The 26,704-nt window shown below is 46.8% G+C and overlaps 1 protein-coding gene across 1 annotated transcript in view; it reads right to left on the reverse strand.

Moving 5' to 3' along the window:
- LOC140373136 (stAR-related lipid transfer protein 13-like) overlaps positions 1 to 26,704 on the reverse strand; it is a 72,569-nt gene that overhangs the window by 39,891 nt on the left and 5,974 nt on the right. The window contains 1 exon segment of the mRNA XM_072459876.1: positions 4,605 to 4,676. Coding sequence (XP_072315977.1) covers positions 4,605 to 4,676 — 72 coding nt within the window.

Below are 26,704 nucleotides of genomic sequence, written 5' to 3' on the forward strand. Positions count from 1 at the left end.
GTGACACTGAGGGAGGGTCTTTGACACTGAGGGAGGGTCTGTGACACTGAGGGAGGGTCTGTGACACTGAGGGAGCAGCTGTGACACTGAGGGAGGAGCTGTGACACTGAGGGAGGAGCTGTGACACTGAGGGAGCAGCTGTGACACTGAGGGAGGAGCTGTGACACTGAGGGAGGGTCTGTGACACTGAGGGAGGGTCTGTGACACTGAGGGAGGGTCTGTGACACTGAGGGAGGAGCTGTGACACTGAGGGAGGAGCTGTGACACTGAGGGAGGGTCTGTGACACTGAGGGAGGGAGGGTCTGTGACACTGAGGGAGGAGCTGTGACACTGAGGGAGGGTCTGTGACACTGAGGGAGGGTCTGTGACACTGAGGGAGGGAGGGTCTGTGACACAGAGGGAGGGTCTGTGACACAGAGGGAGGGTCTGTGACACTGAGGGAGGAGCTGTGACACTGAGGGAGGGTCTGTGACACTGAGGGAGGAGCTGTGACACTGAGGGAGGGTCTGTGACACTGAGGGAGGAGCTGTGACACTGAGGGAGGGTCTGTGACACTGAGGGAGGAGCTGTGACACTGAGGGAGGGCATCAGGGTCAGGTGAGGGGGGGTCTGTAAGCTCTTAAAAGCTGTATAAATGAGGCCCCTGATTCTTTTCATGACTGACTCTTGGAATGTCTCAACGACTAAAACTGCAGGTGACACAGTGTGAAAAAGTTTCATCTTGAACGTCACATTAATAATATTCTAATAAGATTGTCAAGGATTGTCTGATTTTATTAGGACGAGTTGATCTTGGAGTTTGTGTCATTTGAAAATTGCTGAAGACATTTTGAAACATTGAATTCTCTTCACATTATGATTCTTGGTGTTTTTGGGAGTTGGATGTTCTGAACCTCTGAGAAACCTCCAATCGCTCCAGATACAATATATAATATATAATATATATAATATAATTATATAATATATAATATTTAATATATAATATATATATATAATATATAATATATATAATATATAATATATAATATATAATATATAATATATAATATTTAATACTTAATACATAATATATAATATATAATATAATAATATAATATATAATGCAACACAGTGACCACAAGCTGCTTTTAAAGTTCTGACCAGGGGCCGACCAGGGGCAGAACAGGGGCCGACCAGGGGCCGACCAGGGGCAGAACAGGGGCCTGTGCTGTGTGATACACGTCATGACCGGGATGAGGCTCATGACCGAGATACTGGAGCGCATGAAAACACTCTCATGCCCTGACTCAGAATGTGTACTTTGTGAGTGTACTTTGTGAGTGTACTTTGTGAGTGTACTTTGTGAGTGTACTTTGTGTGTGTATTTTGTGAGTGTACTTTGTGAGTGTACTTTGTGAGTGTACTTTGTGAGTGTACTTTGTGTGTGTACTTTGTGAGTGTACTTTGTGAGTGTACTTTGTGAGTGTACTTTGTGAGTGTACTTTGTGTGTGTACTTTGTGAGTGTACTTTGTGAGTGTACTTTGTGAGTGTACTTTGTGAGTGTACTTTGTGTGTGTACTTTGTGAGTGTACTTTGTGAGTGTACTTTGTGAGTGTACTTTGTGTGTGTACTTTGTGAGTGTACTTTGTGTGTGTACTTTGTGTGTGTACTTTGTGAGTTTGTGAGTGTACTTTGTGACTGTACTTTGTAAGTGTACTTTGTGAGTGTACTCTGTGAGTGTACTTTGTGAGTGTACTCTGTGAGTGTACTTTGTGAGTGTACTTTGTGAGTGTACTTTGTGTGTGTACTTTGTGAGTGTACTTTGTGAGTGTACTTTGTGTGTGTACTTTGTGAGTGTACTTTGTGAGTGTACTTTGTGTGTGTACTTTGTGAGTGTACTTTGTGAGTGTACTTTGTGAGTGTACTTTGTGAGTGTACTCTGTGAGTGTACTTTGTGAGTGTACTTTGTGAGTGTACTTTGTGTGTGTACTTTGTGAGTGTACTTTGTGAGTGTACTTTGTGTGTGTACTTTGTGAGTGTACTTTGTGAGTGTACTTTGTGTGTGTACTTTGTGTGTGTACTTTGTGTGTGTACTTTGTGAGTGTACTTTGTAAGTGTACTTTGTGTGTGTACTTTGTGAGTGTACTTTGTGTGTGTACTTTGTGAGTGTACTTTGTAAGTGTACGTTGTGAGTGTACTTTGTGAGTGTACTTTGTGAGTGTACTTTGTGTGTGTAGTTTGTGAGTGTACTTTGTAAGTGTACTTTGTGAGTGCACTTTGTGAGTGTACTTTGTGAGTGTACTTTGTGAGTGTACTTTGTGTGTGTACTTTGTGAGTGTACTTTGTGAGTGTACTTTGTGAGTGTACTTTGTGAGTGTACTTTGTGTGTGTACTTTGTGAGTGTACTTTGTGTGTGTACTTTGTGAGTGTACTTTGTGTGTGTACTTTGTGAGTGTACTTTGTGAGTGTACTTTGTGAGTGTACTTTGTGAGTGTACTCTGTGAGTGTACTTTGTGAGTGTACTTTGTGAGTGTACTTTGTGTGTGTACTTTGTGAGTGTACTTTGTGAGTGTACTTTGTGTGTGTACTTTGTGAGTGTACTTTGTGAGTGTACTTTGTGTGTGTACTTTGTGTGTGTACTTTGTGTGTGTACTTTGTGAGTGTACTTTGTGTGTGTACTTTGTGAGTGTACTTTGTGTGTGTACTTTGTGAGTGTACTTTGTAAGTGTACTTTGTGAGTGTACGTTGTGAGTGTACTTTGTGAGTGTACTTTGTGAGTGTACTTTGTGTGTGTAGTTTGTGAGTGTACTTTGTAAGTGTACTTTGTGAGTGCACTTTGTGAGTGTACTCTGTGAGTGTACTTTGTGAGTGTACTTTGTGAGTGTACTTTGTGTGTGTACTTTGTGTGTGTACTTTGTGAGTGTACTTTGTAAGTGTACTTTGTGTGTGTACTTTGTGAGTGTACTTTGTGTGTGTACTTTGTGAGTGTACTTTGTAAGTGTACTTTGTGAGTGTACGTTGTGAGTGTACTTTGTGAGTGTACTTTGTGAGTGTACTTTGTGTGTGTAGTTTGTGAGTGTACTTTGTAAGTGTACTTTGTGAGTGCACTTTGTGAGTGTACTTTGTGAGTGTACTTTGTGAGTGTACTTTGTGAGTGTACTTTGTGTGTGTACTTTGTGAGTGTACTTTGTGAGTGTACTTTGTGAGTGTATTTTGTGAGTGTACTTTGTGTGTGTACTTTGTGAGTGTACTTTGTGTGTGTACTTTGTGAGTGTACTTTGTGTGTGTACTTTGTGTGTGTACTTTGTGAGTGTACTTTGTGAGTGTACTTTGTGAGTGTACTTTGTGAGTGTACTCTGTGAGTGTACTTTGTGAGTGTACTTTGTGTGTGTACTTTGTGTGTGTACTTTGTGAGTGTACTTTGTGAGTGTACTTTGTGTGTGTACTTTGTGAGTGTACTTTGTGAGTGTACTTTGTGTGTGTACTTTGTGTGTGTACTTTGTGTGTGTACTTTGTGAGTGTACTTTGTAAGTGTACTTTGTGTGTGTACTTTGTGAGTGTACTTTGTGTGTGTACTTTGTGAGTGTACTTTGTAAGTGTACTTTGTGAGTGTACGTTGTGAGTGTACTTTGTGAGTGTACTTTGTGAGTGTACTTTGTGTGTGTAGTTTGTGAGTGTACTTTGTAAGTGTACTTTGTGAGTGCACTTTGTGAGTGTACTTTGTGAGTGTACTTTGTGAGTGTACTTTGTGTGTGTACTTTGTGAGTGTACTTTGTGAGTGTACTTTGTGAGTGTACTTTGTGAGTGTACTTTGTGTGTGTACTTTGTGTGTGTACTTTGTGAGTGTACTTTGTGAGTGTACTTTGTGTGTGTACTTTGTGAGTGTACTTTGTGTGTGTACTTTGTGAGTGTACTTTGTGAGTGTACTTTGTGAGTGTACTTTGTGTGTGTACTTTGTGTGTGTACTTTGTGAGTGTACTTTGTGAGTGTACTTTGTGTGTGTACTTTGTGTGTGTACTTTGTGTGTGTACTTTGTGAGTGTACTTTGTGAGTGTACTTTGTGTGTGTACTTTGTGTGTGTACTTTGTGAGTGTACTTTGTGAGTGTACTTTGTGTGTGTACTTTGTGAGTGTACTTTGTGAGTGTACTTTGTGTGTGTACTTTGTGAGTGTACTTTGTGTGTGTACTTTGTGAGTGTACTTTGTGAGTGTACTTTGCGTGTGTACTTTGTGAGTGTACTTTGTGAGTGTACTTTGTGAGTGTACTTTGTGAGTGTACTTTGTGTGTGTACTTTGTGTGTGTACTTTGTGAGTGTACTTTGTGAGTGTACTTTGTGAGTGTACTTTGTGAGTGTACTTTGTGTGTGTACTTTGTGAGTGTACTTTGTGAGTGTACTTTGTGTGTGTACTTTGTGAGTGTACTTTGTGTGTGTACTTTGTGAGTGTACTTTGTGAGTGTACTTTGCGTGTGTACTTTGTGAGTGTACTTTGTGAGTGTACTTTGTGAGTGTACTTTGTGAGTGTACTTTGTGTGTGTACTTTGTGTGTGTACTTTGTGAGTGTACTTTGTGAGTGTACTTTGTGAGTGTACTTTGTGAGTGTACTTTGTGAGTGTACTTTGTTACCTTCAAAGAGCTGGACGTACTGTGGGAAGCCAGCAGCACGCAGCCAATCACACGCCTCTTTGGCCTGGATCTCTGAAAGACACAGACACATTGTTATGTCCCAGTGGAACACACGTCAGAAGAATGTGATGTTGAGGAAACACTCCACGACTTTCCAGATGTGAGAGAGGAACTTTTTCAATGCAACACAAAATCAAGTTGTATTATACATTCATTCGAACCCGTTGAGGAAAAAATGATCACATTTTGGCCGTCAGAAGAAAAAAGTCTGGGCACTTGCTGTTTGAAGTGGAATTGATAATCTACAAAAAGAACACTATGGTTATAGTAAACATTATAATCAAAGAGTGCATTTAATCATGTATTAAGACAGAAGATCTGTTCTTCTGGATCTACCTCTGTATCTACCTGCGTTGCACCAATGAAATTTCCCCATGTGGGACAATAAAGGAATATCTTATCTTATCTTATCTTAAGCAGTGTCATCACTAGAGCAGTGATTCCACTTGAAGACAAACCTGATTTTGACTGTGTTTAAGCACATGTTGTGTCAGCGTGCTGACTGTGCCGTGGCAGGGCATCTGTGGCACTGAGCAGGCCACACTGGCATCTTCACATTAGAAGAAAAGGCTCCTCTCTGACCTCTCTTGGACCAGTGAGGGGTTTGACCAACGTGAAACAGAATAATCTACTTTTACAACAGAAACGTGGAGTTTAAACGTGGCCATCAGACTCTGATTATCGCCTGTACGTGAAGCACTAAGGAACTAGTCGGGTGAACAAATGACAAAAAGAAGAACCAAATAGCCATATCTTAAAGAGACTTTTTTGGTTAATTTGATGACAAAATATATTAAAAAATATATTATACATTTGCAACTTAAACAACACAAAATATTTCTTCATCAAATGCTCAGAATGATCATAAATACTATACTATTACATTTCATCTGGCACAAAATAGAGTTGTTCAGTTGAAGTCATTTAGTGCATGGAATGAAACAGTGGAATGAAGAAGATAATAACAAAAGACAAAAAACAACTATGTTTATTCAACCTCAGGTTAAAAAAAGCATCCTAAACCACCAGATCTGATGTTCTCAGGCATAAAGTGTCCAGTCCTTGTTCAGGTCGGTGCACCGCCTCGTGTTTTTATCTTTTGTTACACAAAGTTGGATACGACAGTGACTTTGAGTTAGCACACAGGCTAGCATGGCTAACAGAACACATATTAGCATTAGCCTGTCCTCAGCTCCAGCTGCTGCAGACGCACATCCAGTTTCAGGGCTTTTATTAGCAGCGCTCATGCTAACCGACCTGCTCAGTGCGGCTGTAGCTATTAACACAGGACTGAACTGTATGTCACCGATGGAAAGAGCTGGATTGATGAAGACAAACAGCATTATGGTAGGAAAAGTTTCAAAAGTGATCTTTTTAAAAAAAAGTCATTTCGACTTCCAAAAGTCATTCTCAATCTGAAGAAAATGGTTTGAGAAACAGCATTTCTACTCTCCTGCCCACAGGGACGATATAAGATATAACTCCAACTAACACTGCTTTGTTTACGAGTCTGTCAGTTTCAAGTGGGTCGTTAGGTAAAACTAGCTTCTCAACCATTTTCCTCAGATTGAGAAATACTTTCAGATCAAATGATTTCCATTGAAACTTTTCGTCTGGGATGAAGCCAGTGTAGACGGTCAAGATATTCACAAAGATGAGAAAAGAAAAAACTGAAATTATATACCAACAAAAAACCATCCAAACGACTAAGAACTTCAAGAATGGACTATATTTGGTTATAACAGACTTTACTATTCCTCATACAGGGGCAAACATAAGAGGGGCGTGGCCTTTGAACAGAGTTGTGAACACAAAGATAAAGATGGCAGATTTGTCCTGGTCAAAGGAACTATTAATGGAAGTGTGTTTACTTTGATAAGTGTTTTGCTCCACCAGGAGGCGCTCTCACTTTCTATACTGTTGCGCTGGATCTGACTGCAAACCACTCTGAGGGAACCCTTTGACATTGGCTCAAGCTCACAAAGTACTGGTAAATCTATAAATAATACATTTAGTAAACTAATACATGATGTAGAGTTGATCGATATCTGGAGAGAGATGAATCCTCGCGTCCACCAAAATACATCAACCAACATTAGATATATTTGTAGAGTAGACAATGTTTTAGGCAGGTCTAAAGTGACAGAGGCAGACAAAGGTCCAATAGATACATCACTGTGGATCTGAAACAGACACAAAAAATACACTTTGGAGATTTAATGCTCGTTGACTCAATGACCCACAGTCAAAGACAAAAGGTCAACAACGGTGAAGTTTCTCCTTCCATTCTCTGGGATGCAGCTAAGGCAGTTTTGAGGGGCAGTGTCATTGCCGTCGCCTCAACCAAAAAGGAAAAAAAGGATCAACAATCTACAGAACAAACTAAAGCTGTTGAATCTAAATGTGCAGAAAACAAGGATCTGCAAATGCAACAGGAAATTAAAAAGATGAATGACCTGATCTCACAGGAAATAATGCAGTAAATGCTCTTCACCAAAACAAAGGTGCGATTCAAAATTCACAACATTATTGGCTTGGAAGCTCAGAACAACAGGCAGAAAGAACAATTTAAAATACGAGATAGGCCAAATAACATAATATTCGTCATGACAACACACACCCACTCGAGTACTCTGAAACATAGTTAGGCTGTATTGCTGGAACCCGACCCAACATTTTTCAAGTGGGTCGGTCGGTAAATTCTTTTTTTTTTTTACTTTGAACGCAAAAAAAAAATATCAAAATTTTGCCATTTTTGGACTCGGAGTGACCACAAGGGGTCAGGCTTCAACAGTCCAGGGGTCAGAGGCTTCAACAGTCCAGGCTTCAACAGTCCAGGCTTCAACAGTCCAGGGGTCAGAGGCTTCAACAGTCCAGGGGTCAGAGGCTTCAACAGTCCAGGCTTCAACAGTCCAGGGGTCAGAGGCTTCAACAGTCCAGGGGTCAGAGGCTTCAACAGTCCAGGCTTCAACAGTCCAGGGGTCAGAGGCTTCAACAGTCCAGGGGTCAGAGGCTTCAACAGTCCAGGCTTCAACAGTCCAGGGGTCAGAGGCTTCAACAGTCCAGGCTTCAACAGTCCAGGGGTCAGGCTTCAACAGTCCAGGCTTCAACAGTCCAGGGGTCAGGCTTCAACAGTCCAGGCTTCAACAGTCCAGGGGTCAGAGGCTTCAACAGTCCAGGCTTCAACAGTCCAGGGGTCAGGCTTCAACAGTCCAGGGGTCAGGCTTCAACAGTCCAGGCTTCAACAGTCCAGGGGTCAGAGGCTTCAACAGTCCAGGCTTCAACAGTCCAGGGGTCAGGCTTCAACAGTCCAGGGGTCAGGCTTCAACAGTCCAGGCTTCAATAGTCCAGGGGTCAGGCTTCAACAGTCCAGGGGTCAGACTTCAACAGTCCAGGGGTCAGACTTCAACAGTCCAGGGGTCAGACTTCAACAGTCCAGGGGTCAGGCTTCAACAGTCCAGGCTTCAACAGTCCAGGGGTCAGGCTTCAACAGTCCAGGGGTCAGAGTTCAACAGTCCAGGGGTCAGGCTTCAACAGTCCAGGGGTCAGGCTTCAACAGTCCAGGGGTCAGAGGCTTCAACAGTTCAGGGGTTAGAGGCTTCAACAGTCCAGGGGTCAGACTTCAACAGTCCAGGGGTCAGGCTTCAACAGTCCAGGGGTCAGAGGCTTCAACAGTCCAGGGGTCAGAGGCTTCAACAGTCCAGGGGTCAGAGGCTTCAACAGTCCAGGGGTCAGGGGTCAGGCTTTAACCCGATCATGAGACTAAATCTCACGATTTTAAGATATTTCAATCGACCTTTTGTATGTCGTTCTCCTTTATTTTGGTAGCGAAGACGAGCGGGGGGAACATGTGGGGGACACGGGCGCCGCCATGTTTGTTGTGATGATGCTTCTGGGCGTGTTTCACTCCCAGAATACGTTGCGTAAGTCAAATTTAAATGAAGCCACACCATGATAGAGAGTGACATGAACTATGGGCAGGTCAGTGGCGCCGGCAGAGGCTAGCCAAAAGACAATATAAGTTTCCTCCTTCAAGGTCTGTTATGTTACAGATGCACATGGAGGACTGAAGGAGACACACCTGCATTGTGCAATGTGTTAATGGTCCTTTGGGGGTGATGGATAGGTTTCACCAGTGCTATAAAAATATTTGACATGGCGCTATAGGAAAAAAACGGTCGGTGAGTCGGCGAAATAGTATGCTGCTAACATTTTTTCAGTCGGCTAGTTTTATACCGGGTCGGTCGGGTTGCGGCAAACAGACATATTATTTTTCTCAGCCTAAGTAATATCATCTTGTTAAGTGGATGTAAGAGTTTGTGTGCATCAGGTACTTTCCCGCCAAACAAAGGGCTCATTGAGTCATATGCACTTTTGACCAGTCGAACTGATAGAATTAAACAGGTTATAGCAGGATGAAGCATGGCACACTCTTTTGATGATTAGCTTTAAAGTGTGACACATCAGTTCCTCCAGGAGCCAGTTTGCTCTTGTAACGGTTCAGAGCTGGATTCAGAGTGGGCCTGAGACGCTGACCAAACACACCTTCAACTGAGGCTTTAAGAACATCGATGTTCACCGCCTCTTAAACAAACCTGGTAAATAAACCTGGGATGAAGCATAGTCAAAGCTGCAGTGTTTCCTCTCTCTGACAACTTCTGTCTAGTACAATGTTTTAAAATAGCTGGACCCCTTCTAAATGTAGCTTTTTCATGTCCTGCATCAAGCTGCAGGTCTGTGAAAACCCCGATTACCAAAACCAAAACCATGTCAATCTTTTTGAATTATCTCCCAGTGCATTTTGGGACCATTTTCCCACAGATTAAATTCCATCCAATTGATTTGGTGCAAAATGAGTGTTGTTGTTATTGTTGTTATTGTTGTGTTACTTTTAAATCATCTAAGCAGGGACTCCCAGACTTCCTTCTCCCCGGACACTTCCTCCAACTCCTCCGGGGGGATCCCGAGGCGTTCCCAGGCCAGCTGAGAGACATAGTCCCCCCAGCGTGTCCTGGGTCTTCCCCGGGGCCTCTTCCCGGTGGGACATGCCCGGAACACCTCCCCAGGGAGGCGCCCAGGAGGAGCAGCGGCTCTACTCCGAGCTCCCCCCGTGTGGCCGAGCTCCTCCCCCTATCTCTAAGGGTGCGCCCAGCCACCCGGCGGAGGAAACTCATTTCGACCGCTTGTATCATGACCATAGGTGAGGTCAGAACGTAGATTAACCGGTAAATCAAGAGATTTGTCTTTCGACTCAGCTCCTTCTTCAAATTTACATTTTGGATATTTCATTGTGCAGTACAATGTCATGAAGGTACTTCAGTGTACTCGTTTCATCACTTTCTTTTGATAGGTCTACCTTGTCTATTCTACTCAGTAATTCTATGAAATGTTGGAATCATCTGGACCTGTCAGCCCGGTCAATCATCTGGACCTGTCAGCCCGGTCAATCATCTGGACCTGTCAGCCCGGTGCAGGAGCTGAACAAAAGCAGGAGTCACATGTGAGCACACCTGGAGGACGACATTCCTGTGAGGGACAAAGGACAGCCTTTAATGGTCACATGTCGAGCCGTGTGCCACATTATATTGAAACGGTCACTCTGATCAAATATTGCCTTTTTTCTAACATATTTCAATGGATTTGATGTTTAAATAGAACAAAGAAACATAACACAACACAGTGCCCACTCATCTTCACAACTCAAAGTCCAAACTTACAAAATAAAAGACCTCCAACATGTTCCCCTCATCATGAATGACATTTTTTCCGAAGGGAGGAATGAACCCACTCCCTCACCATGTTTCTTCCAAAACAGCTTAGACTCAATATTAGATTTGTTTTTTCACCTGCAGAACATGTCTAATCTCCTCCCAGACGGCACTGGTCCATGGCACATACAATGAACTTCTACATTCAACACAAGTATTGGCCACTTTCCAAGGGTTTTTTTGACATCATTTCATGGTCAACAACATTCTTTGAAGCCAGCGTAACCGTCACTTATGAAATTTCCCCATGTGGGACAATAAAGGATTATCTTATCTTATTATCTTATCTTACTTTGAGCCACATTTATCGGCGAGACGAGGCCGAGTCCAGACAAACCCACACAGGTGACTCACACGGCTGTCACCATGACTTCCTCCTTCCTCTGCAGAAGTCCCCTTGGTCCCTGTTGTTTAGGATGATCACTTTCAGAACAACATGTATGAACCAGTTCTATCCAAATAGAATATTGTACAAGCAACTATTTGTAAGACAAAATGAGACAGGATCATTTACATAATGTACATTTTAAAAGGCATTCTTTTGAACCATGTGGAAACAACGACCTGTGACAGTTTGCTCTGATTCAACATCGAGTGAGAGACGAACAATTATTTCTGAAACTTGTGGTTCAAACTCAGGTCCAGGCTCTTTAAAGAACAAATATTATGCTTTACTTGCATTGTTGTCTGGCTGATTTGGCCTAAAAAGCCTGACTGAACTTTCTCCTTTCTCCTGAACCCTGAGCACAAACAATTCACTGAACTCTTTGTGAAGCGAGTGAGTTTGTGAGTGTTTTTGACTTCTGTTCTGATTTCTCTGAACACAAGAGGAAACAGTGGAACGTCAGGACTGGCCGACAGAAGATTATTTATTATTTATTAAATTTACCGAAAAGTGAGGATCAGGCACTTAATTAGTCTTAATAAGGCGTATATATATATATATATATATATATATATATATATATATATATATATATTATATATATATATATATATTCTCTCATTCTCATCCCTGATTCTCATCCCAGCCACTTCACACTCGGCTCAAACCGTCCCAGTGCATGTTGCAGGTCCGGGTTTGATGGAACCATCAGGACAACATCGTCTGCAAACAGCAGAGATGAGATCCTGTGGTCCCCAAACCGGACACCCTCCGACCCCTTGAATTGTATTTTAATGTTTATGAAGACGTATTGTTGAATTTCATGGGAGCTGGGCCCTTAAAGTGGAGGAATATTGTGGGGCCCCTCGCACTCACAGCAGTTTGAGCTTTGTTTTTTCTGTAACACAGGCTAAATCTTTTGAACCTGGACTGAACCTCTGTCGTTTGTATGACACCAACACCCAGAACATAAAGCAGAGTTACATCTGAAGGGGTTACACTGGCAATGATCATATTGTGACGCATAATGACAATTCATTCTCAAATCAACTATTCCTCACAGCATTCCATCCTCCCCCAGCCTCGCTCAGAAGCCACCTGTCCCATGACGGGACACTGTGGACAGGGACCCGCTCTGTCCCACGACTGTCGTGGAGGCATGACTCAGACCCTGGAATTCCTTCTGAACAACACGTGGAGCCCTCACTCACTTTCACTGCTGTGTCAACTTGGCCGGTCAGGAATGCAGACGTGACGCGTGGCTCTCAGCCCCAGCCTTCTTATCAGGGCAAAGTACAAGTACATGCAGTACATGCAGTACATGCAGGCTCTCAGTGCAACAATGCTTCACAGTGCTCAAGTCCAGTTATGTAATACTAGAATATATGTACTATTGGTTGACAGCTGTCTAAATACAGTATGAAATCTTAGAACAGAGAAGACAAGAAGAACTCCATTTGCTATTGTCTTCATATCCACACGGCTCAAGTGGAACGGTGCTTTCTTCACAACATCATTCTGCTCCATAGAGTTTGTGGATGACCAATCAGCATCTTTTGTGTACGGTATCTTTAGAGAGTAGACTTTATCTGAGGATTCATTTGCAAAAACAGATATCTGCACCAGTTCACTAATGAATAACATGTAGCTGATTTGCCGAGCCGCAGTGAAAATCTTGTGGACGGCTTTTAGAAGGATACACCTGAACATCTATATAACGTCTATAATCTATAAGCACTTCTGTACTTTTAGAATGACTTTCCCACTTTTGACCGTTTATAGGCCAGTACGGGAGTCTTTGAATGTTTTTAGCATGAACCCTTTTGTGTGTTATGTTGTTGCAGTGTTGGTGTGTTGTGCACGACCAGAGAGTTTTGTAACATTGGCAATTTGTAACATCATTTCAGGACATAAAGACAATTAAATCAATTGTTTTCTGGACACTGATCCTGGCTTTACATTTTTCTTAAATTTGCAAGTGACACTAGTGAGCCCTTTATAAGGATGAATGTCACATTTACATATCAAGGTGTCCAGCTCATCAAAATACACAAGCGCCTCACTGGGTCCAGATTTACAACAAATAAAGACATATTTCGCTTTTTCGTCTTTATCCACTTGTGATTTTAATGCATTGTTTCCTGTTGTGTGTGCTGTGTATCAATTGTGCTCTGCAAATAACCTCAGCCAGGTGAAGATTCTAAGCAGGGGAAAAGATGGTTTGAAAGAGGAGTTAAAGAGGCAAACTTTGTTCTAAAAGAAAGACCATCTTTAACTAGATAATGTGCAATGGCTGAAGCCATTGCGAGTGTCTGCATTCTTGCGTAAAAGTACTACATGTGTCTAGTAAAGACTTTATTCTTGTGAGGCTCGAGCCATGGAATGGAATGTTCATTCCATGGAATGCTGGAGTCTATTGTTCTTCCCCTGGTTTATTATTCCTATTCTTCCTATCCTTCATGTTCAGACTCGGGCATTTTTCACCCCCTGAACATGGATGAAAGTCACACATGGGACATAGACGCCATCGACTCAGCCCCAACTCCAATAAAATGAAGCTTGTGGATCCACACGGCGCCGCGCCCCCAGGGCCACGCCCCCCAGGGGAAGAACAATAGACTCCAGCATTCCATGGAATGAACATCCCATTCCATGGCTCGAGCCAAACAAGAATAAAGTCTTTGCTACACACATTTAGTACTTTTACGCAAGAATGCAGACACTCGCAATGTTTTTAGCTGAAAAGACTTTATTCTTTAGAATAAAGTCTAAAGAATATTTTTTACACTTAATCTTTAAAGTCTCTTTAGCTCCAGCACTAGTTTGTTTAAGTTTAAGTTAAGTTTAAGTGTTCATAAAGCTTGCGCAGGATAATGCGTCCTTTAAGGGGTGGGATCCGATGGCGTTGACAAGGAGCCTGACTGTAGCTGTGGGAGTGGTCAAGCATGCGAGTGTCCTTAGGGATGGCTCGCTGCTGGTCGTGTGCAAGGACGTGGCTCAGCAAAGGAAGGCGATTGAAGCTAAGTGTCTGGGGGGGAAGGACATTCTTGTGTCTGATGCTGTAAGAGGCACGGTCAGGGGAGTTATAGTAGGCGTCCCTACGACGACATCTGTGGATGACATAAAGGAGAATTTGACTGGAGCTAAGGTGGTGGATGCTAGGCGGTTGAAGGTGACCCGGGATGGGGTAAGGTGTGACAGCCTGTCGATAATGATTAGATTTGAAGGTGAGATCCTGCCTCGTGTGGTGTGCGTTGGGTACATGCGCTATGGCGTACGCCCATATGTTCCACCGCCCCTGCGTTGCTTCAAGTGCCAGCGCTTTGGGCATTTTGCAGCGGTCTGTAGAGGGAAGCAGAGGTGTGGTAAATGTGCAGGAGACCACGAGTATGGGAAGTGTGACAAAGGAGCAAAACTCAAGTGCTGTAACTGTGGGGGAGAGCATAGCTCTGCCTACGGGGGATGCGTGTTCAGCAAGAGGGCTGCTGAGGTGCAAAAAGTTAGAGCCTCTCAAGGCATATCCTACGCGGATGCTGTCAAGAAGGTGTCTGGTAGTCAGGTGAAGGTGGATGCAGTACGGGCTGCCAGTGCTGCTGGTGACCTAGGCAACAGGGGAGGGGGCAGCGTTGCCCGCGGCCAGGGGCAGGTCCCCACTGGGATGCCTGTGAGTGTGGCTTCCACGGGCAGAGGCCCTGTGGGTGCGGAGGATGTACTGGTTGTGAAGAGGAAAGATTTCTTCCTCTTTATGTTGGAAGTGATTAACTGTACTGGTCAAACCGAGAGGAAATCCGAAAAGACTAGGATCATCGCTAAGGCTGCAGGGAAGTACTTTGGAGCTGGGGGTCCCGAGTGGGCGGAGATAGAGGATGCGCTGCGGGAAGGCACCCTGCCCCATTCTGGCAGTGGGAGTGGGGGGGCTCCCGATGCGCCGTCAGGTTCCAGGGGCTCATAATGGCGGTGGTTGTCTTGCAATGGAATGCGCGTAGTCTTCGTGCTAATGGCCAGGAATTTAAGCATTTTGTCTCTACCTTGTTGAACAAGCCTCACGTTATGTGCGTGCAGGAGACTTGGTTACAACCTAGGTGGGTTTTTGGGATACAAGGGTATGTGTGTGTTAGGAATGATAGGGAGCAGGGTAGAGGCGGAGGTGTGGCTGTGTTTGTCCGAGATGACCTAAATTACGTTGTTGTCAGTGTGAGTAAAGCGCCGGAGGCTCTGGCGGTGAGGGTCTGGCTGGGTGGTGAAGCTGTTACTGTGGTTAACCTTTATAATCCGTGTGGTGAGTTAACGTTAGAGTCCTTACATAGTATCGATAAGGATGGGAAAGGCCATGTGGTGTGGGGATTTTAATGCGCATATCGCTTTATGGGGCGGTAGTGGTACCGATAGGAATGGGCAGGTGGTAGAGGGTTTTATCAATCAAAGGGAGTTGGTTTGTCTGAATGATGGGGGTGGGACCCGCTATGATATGGGGACCGGTACGGAAAGTGCAATAGATCTTACGCTTGTGTCCAAGGAGTTAGCTGGTGTTTGTAGTTGGGAGGTTCTTGGTAATCTTTCTTTTGGTAGCGATCACTATCTAGTCCGCACCGAGATTGGCTTTGGGAGCTGTGTGGTCAGGGGGACGAGGATCCAGAGGTGGCAGTTGGCAAGGGCGAACTGGGGGGCTTTCCTTAGAAAGCTGATGATGGTTCTAGGGTTCTGCAGGAAGGAGGATTGACCCAGGTGGATGATCTCAATAGTGCAATTGTCTCGCTCATCACGCAGTCAGCGGTAGGCACGATTCCTAAGAGTGGTGGTAGTGGACATAGGAAGCGGGTGCCGTGGTGGAATGAAGCATGTGGTTATGCTGTTAGGACAAGAAATGCAGCGTTTCGACCGGCTAAGGGTTACCCACACTGAGGGTGCCCTCATTGACTACAAGAGGGCCCGCGCTGTTGTGCGGAAAACTGTAAGAACGGCCAAGAGTGCCTGTTGGAGGCGGTATTGTTCCAAAATTGGGAGAGAAACGCGTCTCGGGGATGTTTGGGGGATGATTAAGCGGATGCATGGAGTTGAGCGCCGTCACGGGACCCCGGTCCTAATACAGAATGGTGTTGAAGCAGTCAGCGACGTTGACAAAGCTGAACTGTTGGCCAGCACGTTTGTGTCGTGCACAGCTCTGACAATCTCTCGTCTGCGGAAAGGCACTACAGGGAGAGTACTTCGGCCCAGAATTCTGAGCTGATTGGGCACCAGCCTTCGACTCAAGATGACCTTGACCTTCCGTTTAGTTTGTTTGAGCTAAGGAGAGCACTTTCTAAGGCGAAACAGACAGCCCCGGGTAAAGATGAGGTGTGCTATGACATGCTCTCTCATTTGACTGATGACACGCTTGGGCTAGTCCTGGGTCTTTTCAACCGTGTTTGGGATTCAGGTTGTGTTCCATCTGCGTGGAAACAGTCTACGGTGGTGCCGGTTCTGAAGCCGGGTAGGCCAGCGTCTGACCCTTCAAGTTATAGGCCGATTGCCTTGACGTCGCAGCTCGGGAAAACGATGGAGCGCATGGTTACCGAGCGGTTGGATTACTTCTTGGAGAGTCAGGGTTTGCTTCCCGCGCACCAGAGTGATTTCCGTAGGGGCAGGAACACCATGGATTCCGTGTTGTGTTTGGAATCTGATTCCCAGCTGGCCAGGGCTCAGAAAGAAAAGGTTATTGCGGTGCTCTTTGATGTGGAGAAGGCGTACGATATGTTTGGAAGGATGGGCTCCTCATTAAGCTGCGGGAGTGTGGTGTGAAGGGTAAACTGTTTAACTGGGTCCGGAGCTTTCTGTCTGGCCGGCGTATTCAAACCAGAGTGGGCGCTGCTTACTCTGGGGTCTATGAGGTAGAGAATGGGATCCCGCAGGGGAGAGTGTGTAGCCCTATCTTGTTCAATGTTATGATTAAGGACATCTTTGACGACGTGGATGGGTCTGTTGGGAGGAGCCTTTATGCTGATGATGGCGCTCTATGGGTGAGAGGGAGGAATCTCCGGTTTTACGAGGCGAAACTGCAAAGGGCAATACAGCAGGTGGAGCAGTGGACCCTGAAGTGCGGGTTTAAACTGTCCGTACGGAAGTCTCAAGTGATCTGTTTCTTCAATGGGCATAGGGACGTCTCCCTTCGACTGCATGGGCAGGTACTCGAACAGGTCAGGGAGGTGAGGTTCTTGGGGGTCACCTTTGACGAGAGGCTTAGTTGGCGTCAGCACATTGATGAGGTCAGTGGCAAACTGCGGGCAGAATGAGGCTGGCAGTATGGTTTTTAGCCAGGTAGGAAATGCGAAGGCGCGGCTTGCGGGGGTTGGTGATCTGCGTGTGAGCCCGTCGGTGGCTTTGTCTGCTATAGCTCCGTGGAAGTTTGTCCCGGCTCCTGTTGATGTTAGCTTGCATGGCAAGCTTAGAGGAGTCGCTGGGAGGGCACCGCAGTTTGCCGTTCAAGCGCTCATCGATAAGCACTCAGGTGATGTGTTTATTTATACCGACGGATCCTGAGAGTGGGCGTACTGGCGCTGCTTATTTTGTGCCTGACCTGGGGCTGGCGGTCAAGAAGAGGTTGACAGATCGCCTTTCTGTTTTCACGTCGGAACTCATAGCGATACGGTTGGCATTGGAATGGGCGGAATCTGCTTTGCAGTGTTGCGGCATTGTGGTGGCCTCTGACAGCCTTTCTGCATTGCAAAGCATTAAATCTGGGAAATCGGATTGCAGACAGGATGTGTTGAATGGCATCTTCTGTCTGATGCTCTCCCTGTCCAGGAAGGATGTGAGGGTTTCCTTCATTTGGGTCCCTGCGCATGTGGGGGTGGATGGTAACGAAATGCCTGATACGCTGGCTAAACGTTCCCTTAGGCGGCCATCAATTGATGTGGCGGTTGAGTTAAGCAAATCTGAAATCAAGCCTGTTATCAAGAGTCATGTGGTCGGCCTTTGGCAGGAATTTTGGAGCCACTGTGTTACTGGACGGCATCTCTATCACGTACAGGGTAGTGTGGGTCCTTGCGGGTCTATGGGCAGGAACGCATGGGAGGAAAGGGCCTTCGCCCGCATGAGGATTGGCCATACTGGACTCAAATGGTCACTGAGTAGGATAGGCAAACACCCGACCGGTCTGTGTGGTCACTGTCGGGTGCCAGAGACTGTCGAGCATGTGCTGATTTGCTGTGAGGCTTATGATAGAGAAAGGGCCGGGTTGGCCTTGTGGTTTCGGAATAATGGGCGGGAGTTCAATCTGCGGAACGTTCTGGCGATCCAGTCACAGGGTTTGTGTCAGGCTGTGGTTGCTTACTTATGTAGCACAGGGCTGGGTAAACGTTTATAGAGTTTGGGGGTGTTGGAGACTGAGCCGAGGATGAGGAGCAAGAGGATGTTCTAACGCGCTTTGACTTCATGTTGTTGTTGTTGTTGTTGTTGTTGTTGTTGTTGTTGTTGTTGTTGTTGTTTTATGGCGGTTGGCATCCAATTGTTGCATTACCGCCAGACTTTATTCCTCAGACTTTTCGTAGTCCTCAGACTGTCGTAGTCCGTAAAAGTACTCCTTCCATTGCTTTGGTGTTACAAAGCCCATGAGGTCATGATATGTCTTTGTGACTAGAATAGTTGTTGTTGTTGTTGTTGTTGTTGTTGTTGTTGTTGTTTTATGGCGGTTGGCATCCAAGTGTTGCATTACCGCCAGACTTTATTCCTCAGACTTTGTCGTAGTCCTCAGACTCTGTCGTAGTCCGTAAAAGTACTCCTTCCATTGCTTTGGTGTTACAAAGCCCATGAGGTCATGATATGTCTTTGTGACTAGAATAGTTGTTGTTGTTGTTTCAGAGACCAACCGGCTTTATTCCAGGGAGACTCTTCTTCATCTTCCTCTCCTTCTTTGACGTTCGGTTGTTGTTGTTGTTGTTGTTGTTGTTTTATGGCGGTTGGCATCCGAGTGTTGCATTACCGCCAGACTTTATTCCTCAGACGTTTCGTAGTCCTCAGACTCTGTCGTAGTCAGTACGTCCACCGTACAGCTTTATTCTTCAGGCTTCATTCTATAGGCTTTAATATGTCCACTGATGTCGCCGCTTGGTAGCCGTGCGTCTACGAGACTGGGCGAGGACAGGAGACCACCCCCACCCCCATCTCGTCACTCTGATCACTCTGACTCCCCACAAGCAGACCCCCATCACTCCGACTCCCATTTAGCGCCTTTAGCCTGTTTTCTATATCTGCCCAATCAAGCTCCTTTGTTCCAAGGAATCTCCCTGCAGCTTTAGCAATGATCCTGATCCTTTCAGTTCTGCTTTGAGTCTGAGCAGCACAGTTTACAACATCCACCATAAAGAGTACAAAATCCTCTCTATCCACAACCAGGGTATTCTCATTAATTCTGGAACCTGCACACTTGGGACCTCCACTCTTGAAACCTTCACACTTCTTGGGAGCCACGCTGGCCTTTCTCATTTCGCCCTGGCTGGGAGCAGCGCTGGCTCCTCTCTCTGTATTTACTCTAAACTCGTTACTTGAAACTTTCTTGACTGCATCTGCATAGGATATACCTTGAGAGACCTTTATTTTCTGCACCTCAGCAGCTCTTTTGCTAAACCTGCATCCCCCGTAGGCAGAGCTATGTTCTTCCCCACAGTTACAGCACTTCAGTTTTGCTCCCACATCACACTTCCCATACTCATGATCTCCTGCACATTTACCACACCTTTGCCTCCCTCTACAGACCGCTGCAATATGCCCAAAGCGCTGGCACTTAAAGCAACGCAGGGGCGGCGGAACATATGGCCTGACGCTATAGCACATGTACCCAATGAACACCTTACTAGGCAGGCACCTCCCTTCAAGTGTTACCATTACCGACAAGCTGTCACATCTTACCCCAAACCGGGTCACCTTCAACCGCCTAGCGTCCACCACCGTAACTCCCGTCAAATTCTCCTTAACTTCATCCACAGACGTCGCCGTAGGGACACCTACGATAACCCCTCTGACCATGTTTCTTTCAGCATCAGACACAAGAATGTCCCTTCCACCCAGACGTTTAGTTCCAATCGCCTTCCGTTGCTGAGCCGCGTCCTTGCACACAACCAGCAGCGAGCCATCTCTAAGGACACTCGCACTCTTGATCACTCCCACAGCTACAGTTAGGCTCTTTGACAATGCCACTGAATTCCACTCCTTAAAGGATGCACTGTCCTGTGCAAGCTTTATGATCACCTTACAGTCTCTGCTCTCACCCCGGATATCAATAGCTTCAGCCTCATCCTGCTGCTCATTCCCAGAACCCTCGGACGAGCTAAGGGACTTTTTACGTTTCCGGGCACGTGCAGGCAGAAAAGGCTGCTCCTCCACGCCGTCCAGAACGTCTTCCATCCCCGATCCACTCTCCTCCGCCATCTCCCGTCTCTCCAGACCGGGTGTTGAGCAAGGTCTCCTCACAGTTTTGTACTATAATGGCGGTTGGCATCCAAGTGTTGCATCTGTGTGTGGGGTTGTTGTTGTTGTTGTTGTTGTTGTTGTTGTTGTTGTTGTTGTTGTTGTTTTATGGCGGTTGGCATCCGAGTGTTGTTGTTGTTGTTGTTGTTTTATGGCGGTTGGCATCCGAGTGTTGCATTACCGCCAGACTTTATTCCTCAGACGTTTCGTAGTCCTCAGACTCTGTCGTAGTCCGTAAAAGTACTCCTCCCATGTGTGTTGCATTACCGCCAGACTTTATTCCTCAGACTTTTCGTAGTCCTCAGACTGTCGTAGTCCGTAAAAGTACTCCTCCCATTGCTTTGGTGTTACAAAGCCCATGAGGTCATGATATGTCTTTGTGACTAGAATAGTTGTTGTTTCAGAGACCAACCGGCTTTATTCCAGGGAGACTCTTCTTCATCTTCCTCTCCCTCCCTGACGCTCGGTGCTTTGGAAGTACAAAGCCCATGAGGTCATGGGACGTCTTTGTCGTTTTATCCTTTAGAAGTCCTTCTTTTATCACTTTGGCGTTTCTAGGCCCATGAAGTCCAAGCGCGTTAGAACATCCTCTTGCTCCTCATCCTCGGCTCAGTCTCCAACACCCCCCACCTCTATAAACGTTTACCCAGCCCTGTGCTACATAAGTAAGCAACCACAGCCTGACACAAACCCTGTGACTGGATCGCCAGAACGTTCCGCAGATTGAACTCCCGCCCATTATTCCGAAACCACAAGGCCAACCCGGCCCTTTCTCTATCATAAGCCTCACAGCAAATCAGCACATGCTCGACAGTCTCTGGCACCCGACAGTGACCACACAGACCGGTCGGATGTTTGCCTATCCTACTCAGTGACCAATTGAGTCCAGTATGGCCAATCCTCATGCGGGCGAAGGCCCTTTCCTCCCACGCGTTCCTGCCCATAGACCTGCAAGGACCCACACTACCCTGTATGTGATAGAGATGCCGTCCAGTAACACAGTGGCTCCAAAATTCCTGCCAAAGGCCGACCACAGGACTCTTGATAACGGGCTTGATTTCAGATTTGCTTAACTCAACCGCCACATCAATTGATGGCCGCCTAAAGGAACGTTTAGCCAGTGTATCAGCCATTTCGTTACCATCCACCCCCACATGCGCAGGAACCCAAATGAAGGAAACCCTCACATCCTTCCTGGACAGGGAGAGCATCAGACAGAAGATGCCATTCAACACATCCTGTCTGCAATCCGATTTCCCAGATTTAATGCTTTGCAATGCAGAAAGGCTGTCAGAGGCCACCACAATGCCGCAACACTGCAAAGCAGATTCCGCCCATTCCAATGCCAACCGTATCGCTATGAGTTCCGACGTGAAAACAGAAAGGCGATCTGTCAACCTCTTCTTGACCGCCAGCCCCAGGTCAGGCACAAAATAAGCGGCGCCAGTACGCCCACTCTCAGGATCCCTAGACCCGTCGGTATAAATAAACACATCACCTGAGTGCTTATCGATGAGCGCTTGAACGGCAAACTGCGGTGCCCTCCCAGCGACTCCTCTAAGCTTGCCATGCAAGCTAACATCAACAGGAGCCGGGACAAACTTCCACGGAGCCATAGCAGACAAAGCCACCGACGGGCTCACACGCAGATCACCAACCCCTGCAAGCCGCGCCTTCGCATTCCCTACCTGGCTAAAAACCATACTGCCAGCCTCATTCTGCCCCCCATCAACCCTGAGAAAGTCCCTCACCGGGTGAGAGCTCGTGTGACCTTGCACATTCACCCAGTAAGCCAACAGAAGTTCTAGCCTCCGGAGCCGTAACGGCAATTCCCCCAACTCAACCTGCAGCGCCGAGACAGGGGAGGTCCTAAAAGCCCTACAGCAGCGCAAGGCCTGGGCTTGCTCCACATCAAGCTTCTTTAAGTTAGTCTCAGCCGCAGACATGTAGGCTATACAGCCATAATCAATAGCCGCCCTCATGACGGCCTGATAAATACCCAGGAGCGACCTTCTGCTGGCCCCCCAGTCCTGGCCGGATAGACAACGAAGCAAGTTATTCACCCTTTTGCATTTACCACTGACCTCATCAATGTGCTGACGCCAACTAAGCCTCTCGTCAAAGGTGACCCCCAAGAACCTCACCTCCCTGACCTGTTCGAGCACCTGCCCATGCAGTCGAAGGGAGACGTTCCTATGCCCATTGAAGAAACAGATCACTTGAGACTTCCGTACGGACAGTTTAAACCCGCACTTCAGGGTCCACTGCTCCACCTGCTGTATTGCCCTTTGCAGTTTCGCCTCGTAAAACCGGAGATTCCTCCCTCTCACCCATAGAGCGCCATCGTCAGCATAAAGGCTCCTCCCAACAGACCCATCCACGTCGTCAAAGATGTCCTTAATCATAACATTGAACAAGATAGGGCTACACACACTCCCCTGCGGGATCCCATTCTCCACCCCATAGACCCCAGAGTAAGCAGCGCCCACTCTGGTTTGGATACGCCGGCCAGACAGAAAGCTCCGGACCCAGTTAAACAGTTTACCCTTCACACCACACTTCCGCAGCTTAATGAGGAGCCCATCCTTCCAAACCATATCGTACGCCTTCTCCACAGCAAAGAGCACCGCAATAACCTTTTCTTTCTGAGCCCTGGCCAGCTGGATATCAGATTCCAAACACAACACGGAATCCATGGTGTTCCTGCCCCTACGGAAACCACTCTGGTGCGCGGGAAGCAAACCCTGACTCTCCAAGAAGCAATCCAACCAGGTAACCATGCGCTCCATCGTTTTCCCGAGCTGCGACGTCAAGGCAATCGGCCTATAACTTGAAAGGTCAGACGCTGGCCTACCCGGCTTCAGAACCGGCACCACCGTAGACTGTTTCCACGCAGATGGAACACAACCTGAATCCCAAACACGGTTGAAAAGACCCAGGACTAGCCCAAGCGTGTCATCAGTCAAATGAGAGAGCATGTCATAGCACACCTCATCTTTACCCGGGGCTGTCTGTTTCGCCTTAGAAAGTGCTCTCCTTAGCTCAAACAAACTAAACGGAAGGTCAAGGACATCTTGAGTCGAAGGCTGGTGCCCAATCAGCTCAGAATTCTGGGCCAAAGTACTCTCCCTGTAGTGCCTTTCCCCAGGTGAGAGATTGTCAGAGCTGTGCACCGACACAAAGGTGCTGGCCAACAGTTCAGCTTTGTCAACGTCGCTGACTGCTTCAACACCATTCTATATTAGGACCGGGGTCCCGTGACGGCGCTCAACTCCATGCATCCGCTTAATCATCCCCCAAACATCCCCGAGACGCGTTTCTCTCCCAATTTTGGAACAATACCGCCTCCAACAGGCACTCTTGGCCGTTCTTACAGTTTTCCGCACAACAGCGCGGGCCCTCTTGTAGTCAATGAGGGCACCCTCAGTGTGGGTAACCCTTAGCCGGCGAAACGCCGCATTTCTCGCCCTAACAGCATAACCACATGCTTCATTCCACCACGGCACCCGCTTCCCACTGCCAGAATGGGGCAGGGTGCCTTCCTGCAGCGCATCCTCTATCTCCGCCCACTCGGGACCCGCAGCTCCAAAGTACTTCCCTGCAGCCTTAGCGATGATCCTAGTCTTTTCGGATCTCTTCTTGGTTTGACCAGTACAGTTAATCACTTCCACCATAAAGAGGAAGAAATCTTTCCTCTTCACAACCAGTACATCCTCCGCACCCACAGGGCCTCTGCCCGTGGAAGCCACACTCACAGGGATCCCAGTGGGGACCTCCCCCTGGCCGCGGGCAACGCTGCCCCCTCCCCTGTCGCCTAGGTCACCAGCAGCACTGGCAGCCTGCACTGCATCCACCTTCACCTGACTACCAGACACCTTCTTGACCGCATCCGCGTAGGATATGCCTTGAGAGGCTCTAACTTTTTGCACCTCAGCAGCCCTCTTGCTGAACACGCATCCCCCGTAGGCAGAGCTATGCTCTCCCCCACAGTTACAGCACTTGAGTTTTGCTCCTTCGTCACACTTCCCATACTCGTGGTCTCCTGCACATTTACCACACCTCTGCTTCCATCTACAGACCGCTGCAATATGCCCAAAGCGCTGGCACTTGAAGCAACGCAGGGGCGGCGGAACATATGGGCGTACGCCATAGCGCATGTACCCAACGCACACCACACAAGGCAGGATCCCACCTTCAAATCTAATCATTATCGACAGGCTGTCACACCTTACCCCATCCCGGGTCATCTTCAACCGCCTAGCATCCACCACCTTAGCTCCAGTCAAATTCTCCTTTATGTCATCCACAGATGTCGTCGTAGGGACACCTACGATAACTCCCCTAACCGTGCCTCTTACAGCATCAGACACAAGAATGTCCTTCCCCCCCAGACACTTAGCTTCAATCGCCTTCCTTTGCTGAGCCACGTCCTTGCACACGACCAGCAGCGAGCCATCCCTAAGGACACTCGCATGCTTGACCACTCCCACAGCTACAGTCAGGCTCCTTGTCAACACCATCGGATCCCACCCCTTAAAGGACGCATTATCCTGCGCGAGCTTTATGAACACCTTACACTCTGAACTCACATCCCCGATATCTGCAACCCCCCCCCGCCCTGCTCCTCACTGAGAGAGCCCTCCATAGACGAGCAAGAAGACGCCCTACGCTGCACAGGATCAGTGGCTCCAGGGGAGTCCTCCCCGCTGTTCATATCGTCACCGACCAGGTCACGCCTCCTCTTCCTCTTCCCCGTCATACGGACCGAGGCGTTCCTCTATGTTGCCGTAATATCCAAACAATGCTCAATAATCCACCGTCAGCGTGTATCTCCAAAGGCCGAAGTTGTTGTTGTTTCGGCATCTCATGACCTCTTGGGCTTTGTCAAAGCACTGGAAGAACAACTTTTAGGACTACGACAAAGTCTGGGGAATAAAGTCTGGCGGTGATGCAACACTCGGATGCCAACCGCCATAAAACAACAACAACAACAACAACATGTAGTTTAGTTGTGTAAAGAAGTGTAATGTGCCAAATTTGTCGAAAAGGTACTACATGTGTGTGAAAGTACTGCATGTGTGTAACACACGTGTGTCAGAGTACTGCATGTGTGTGAAAGTACTGCATGTGTGTAACACACGTGTGTCAGAGTACTACATGTGTGTGAAAGTACTGCATGTGTGTAACACACGTGTGTCAGAGTACTACATGTGTGTGAAAGTACTGCATGTGTGTAACACACGTGTGTCAGAGTACTACATGTGTGTGAAAGTACTGCATGTGTGTAACACATGTGTGTCAGAGTACTACATGTGTTGTTGGAGATGTTCAATATTTGTTGAAACATGCTTAGCATTAGCGTTAGCATTAGCATTAGCAATTTACTTTTGCAAATACTGAAAAATATTCCGGTATGTAAAAATGTCAAAAGCATCTGCCCCTAAGACTGTGAAAGTGATCGTAAAGAGGTCAAACTTGTCGAAATCGGTGAAAGTGTTAAGGAGTTGAAACGCGTCAAAATCATATTTTCAACATATAGTTTCTGCTTTATGACATCATAAGCAGACGCTCCAGCAGACGTTTGTTTTGGGTTCTGAAAAAGGGTCCAACAAAGTAGAATAACTCAGACAAGAATCTTTTGGACTCTCGCTGTAAAACAAGTCATGTCTGGAGCGTTGACCCATGATATCGTTACATAACTGTTCCTGACACTTATCACCAACCAGACCAGAGTCAATATTTACTGCTGCTCCCACTTCTGCAGTAGAACAATGACACATGACATGCATCTGCAAAGAAAAAAAGTTAACTGTTGTATCATGGGGGTAAAAAAAACGAATTCAAAAAATATGTTTTGAGGAATACATTTTATATATATATATATATATATATATATGAATAATGACATTGGGACTAGAGAAGTGTGGGCGGATGGTGACTAAGAGAGGGAAGGTGGTCCACACAGAGGGAAGGTGGTCCACACAGAGGGAAGGTGGTCCACACAGAGGGAAGGTGGTCCACACAGAGGGAAGGTGGTCCACACAGAGGGAAGGTGGTCCACACAGAGGGAAGGTGGTCAACACAGAGGGAAGGTGGTCCACACAGAGGGAAGGTGGTCCACACAGAGGAGGTCTCACTCCCAGAAGGACAATAGCAGACATTGAGGACAGTTAAGTCCCTGTGAATCCCACAGACAAATGGCAACGAAGAGGAAACAAGGAAAGAAGCTACGGCCAAATACTACAACGAGTGAGACAAGTCCTGAAGCAGCTCGATGACAAGAACAAGTCCTGGACAACAGCTACTACCAGTGATCAGACCCTGCCACGCCCTGCCAGTGATCAGACCCTGACCCTGCCATGCCCTGCCAGTGATCAGACCCTGACCCTGCCACGCCCTGCCAGTGATCAGACCCTGCAGGAGTAATCAGGAGGCCAAAGGAGGAG

Source organism: Eucyclogobius newberryi, unplaced genomic scaffold (assembly GCF_026437365.1).
Source record: "Eucyclogobius newberryi isolate DKJ021-1_F unplaced genomic scaffold, fEucNew1.0.hap1 SCAF_10, whole genome shotgun sequence".
In the NCBI taxonomy this organism is placed as follows: Eukaryota; Metazoa; Chordata; class Actinopteri; order Gobiiformes; family Gobiidae; genus Eucyclogobius; species Eucyclogobius newberryi.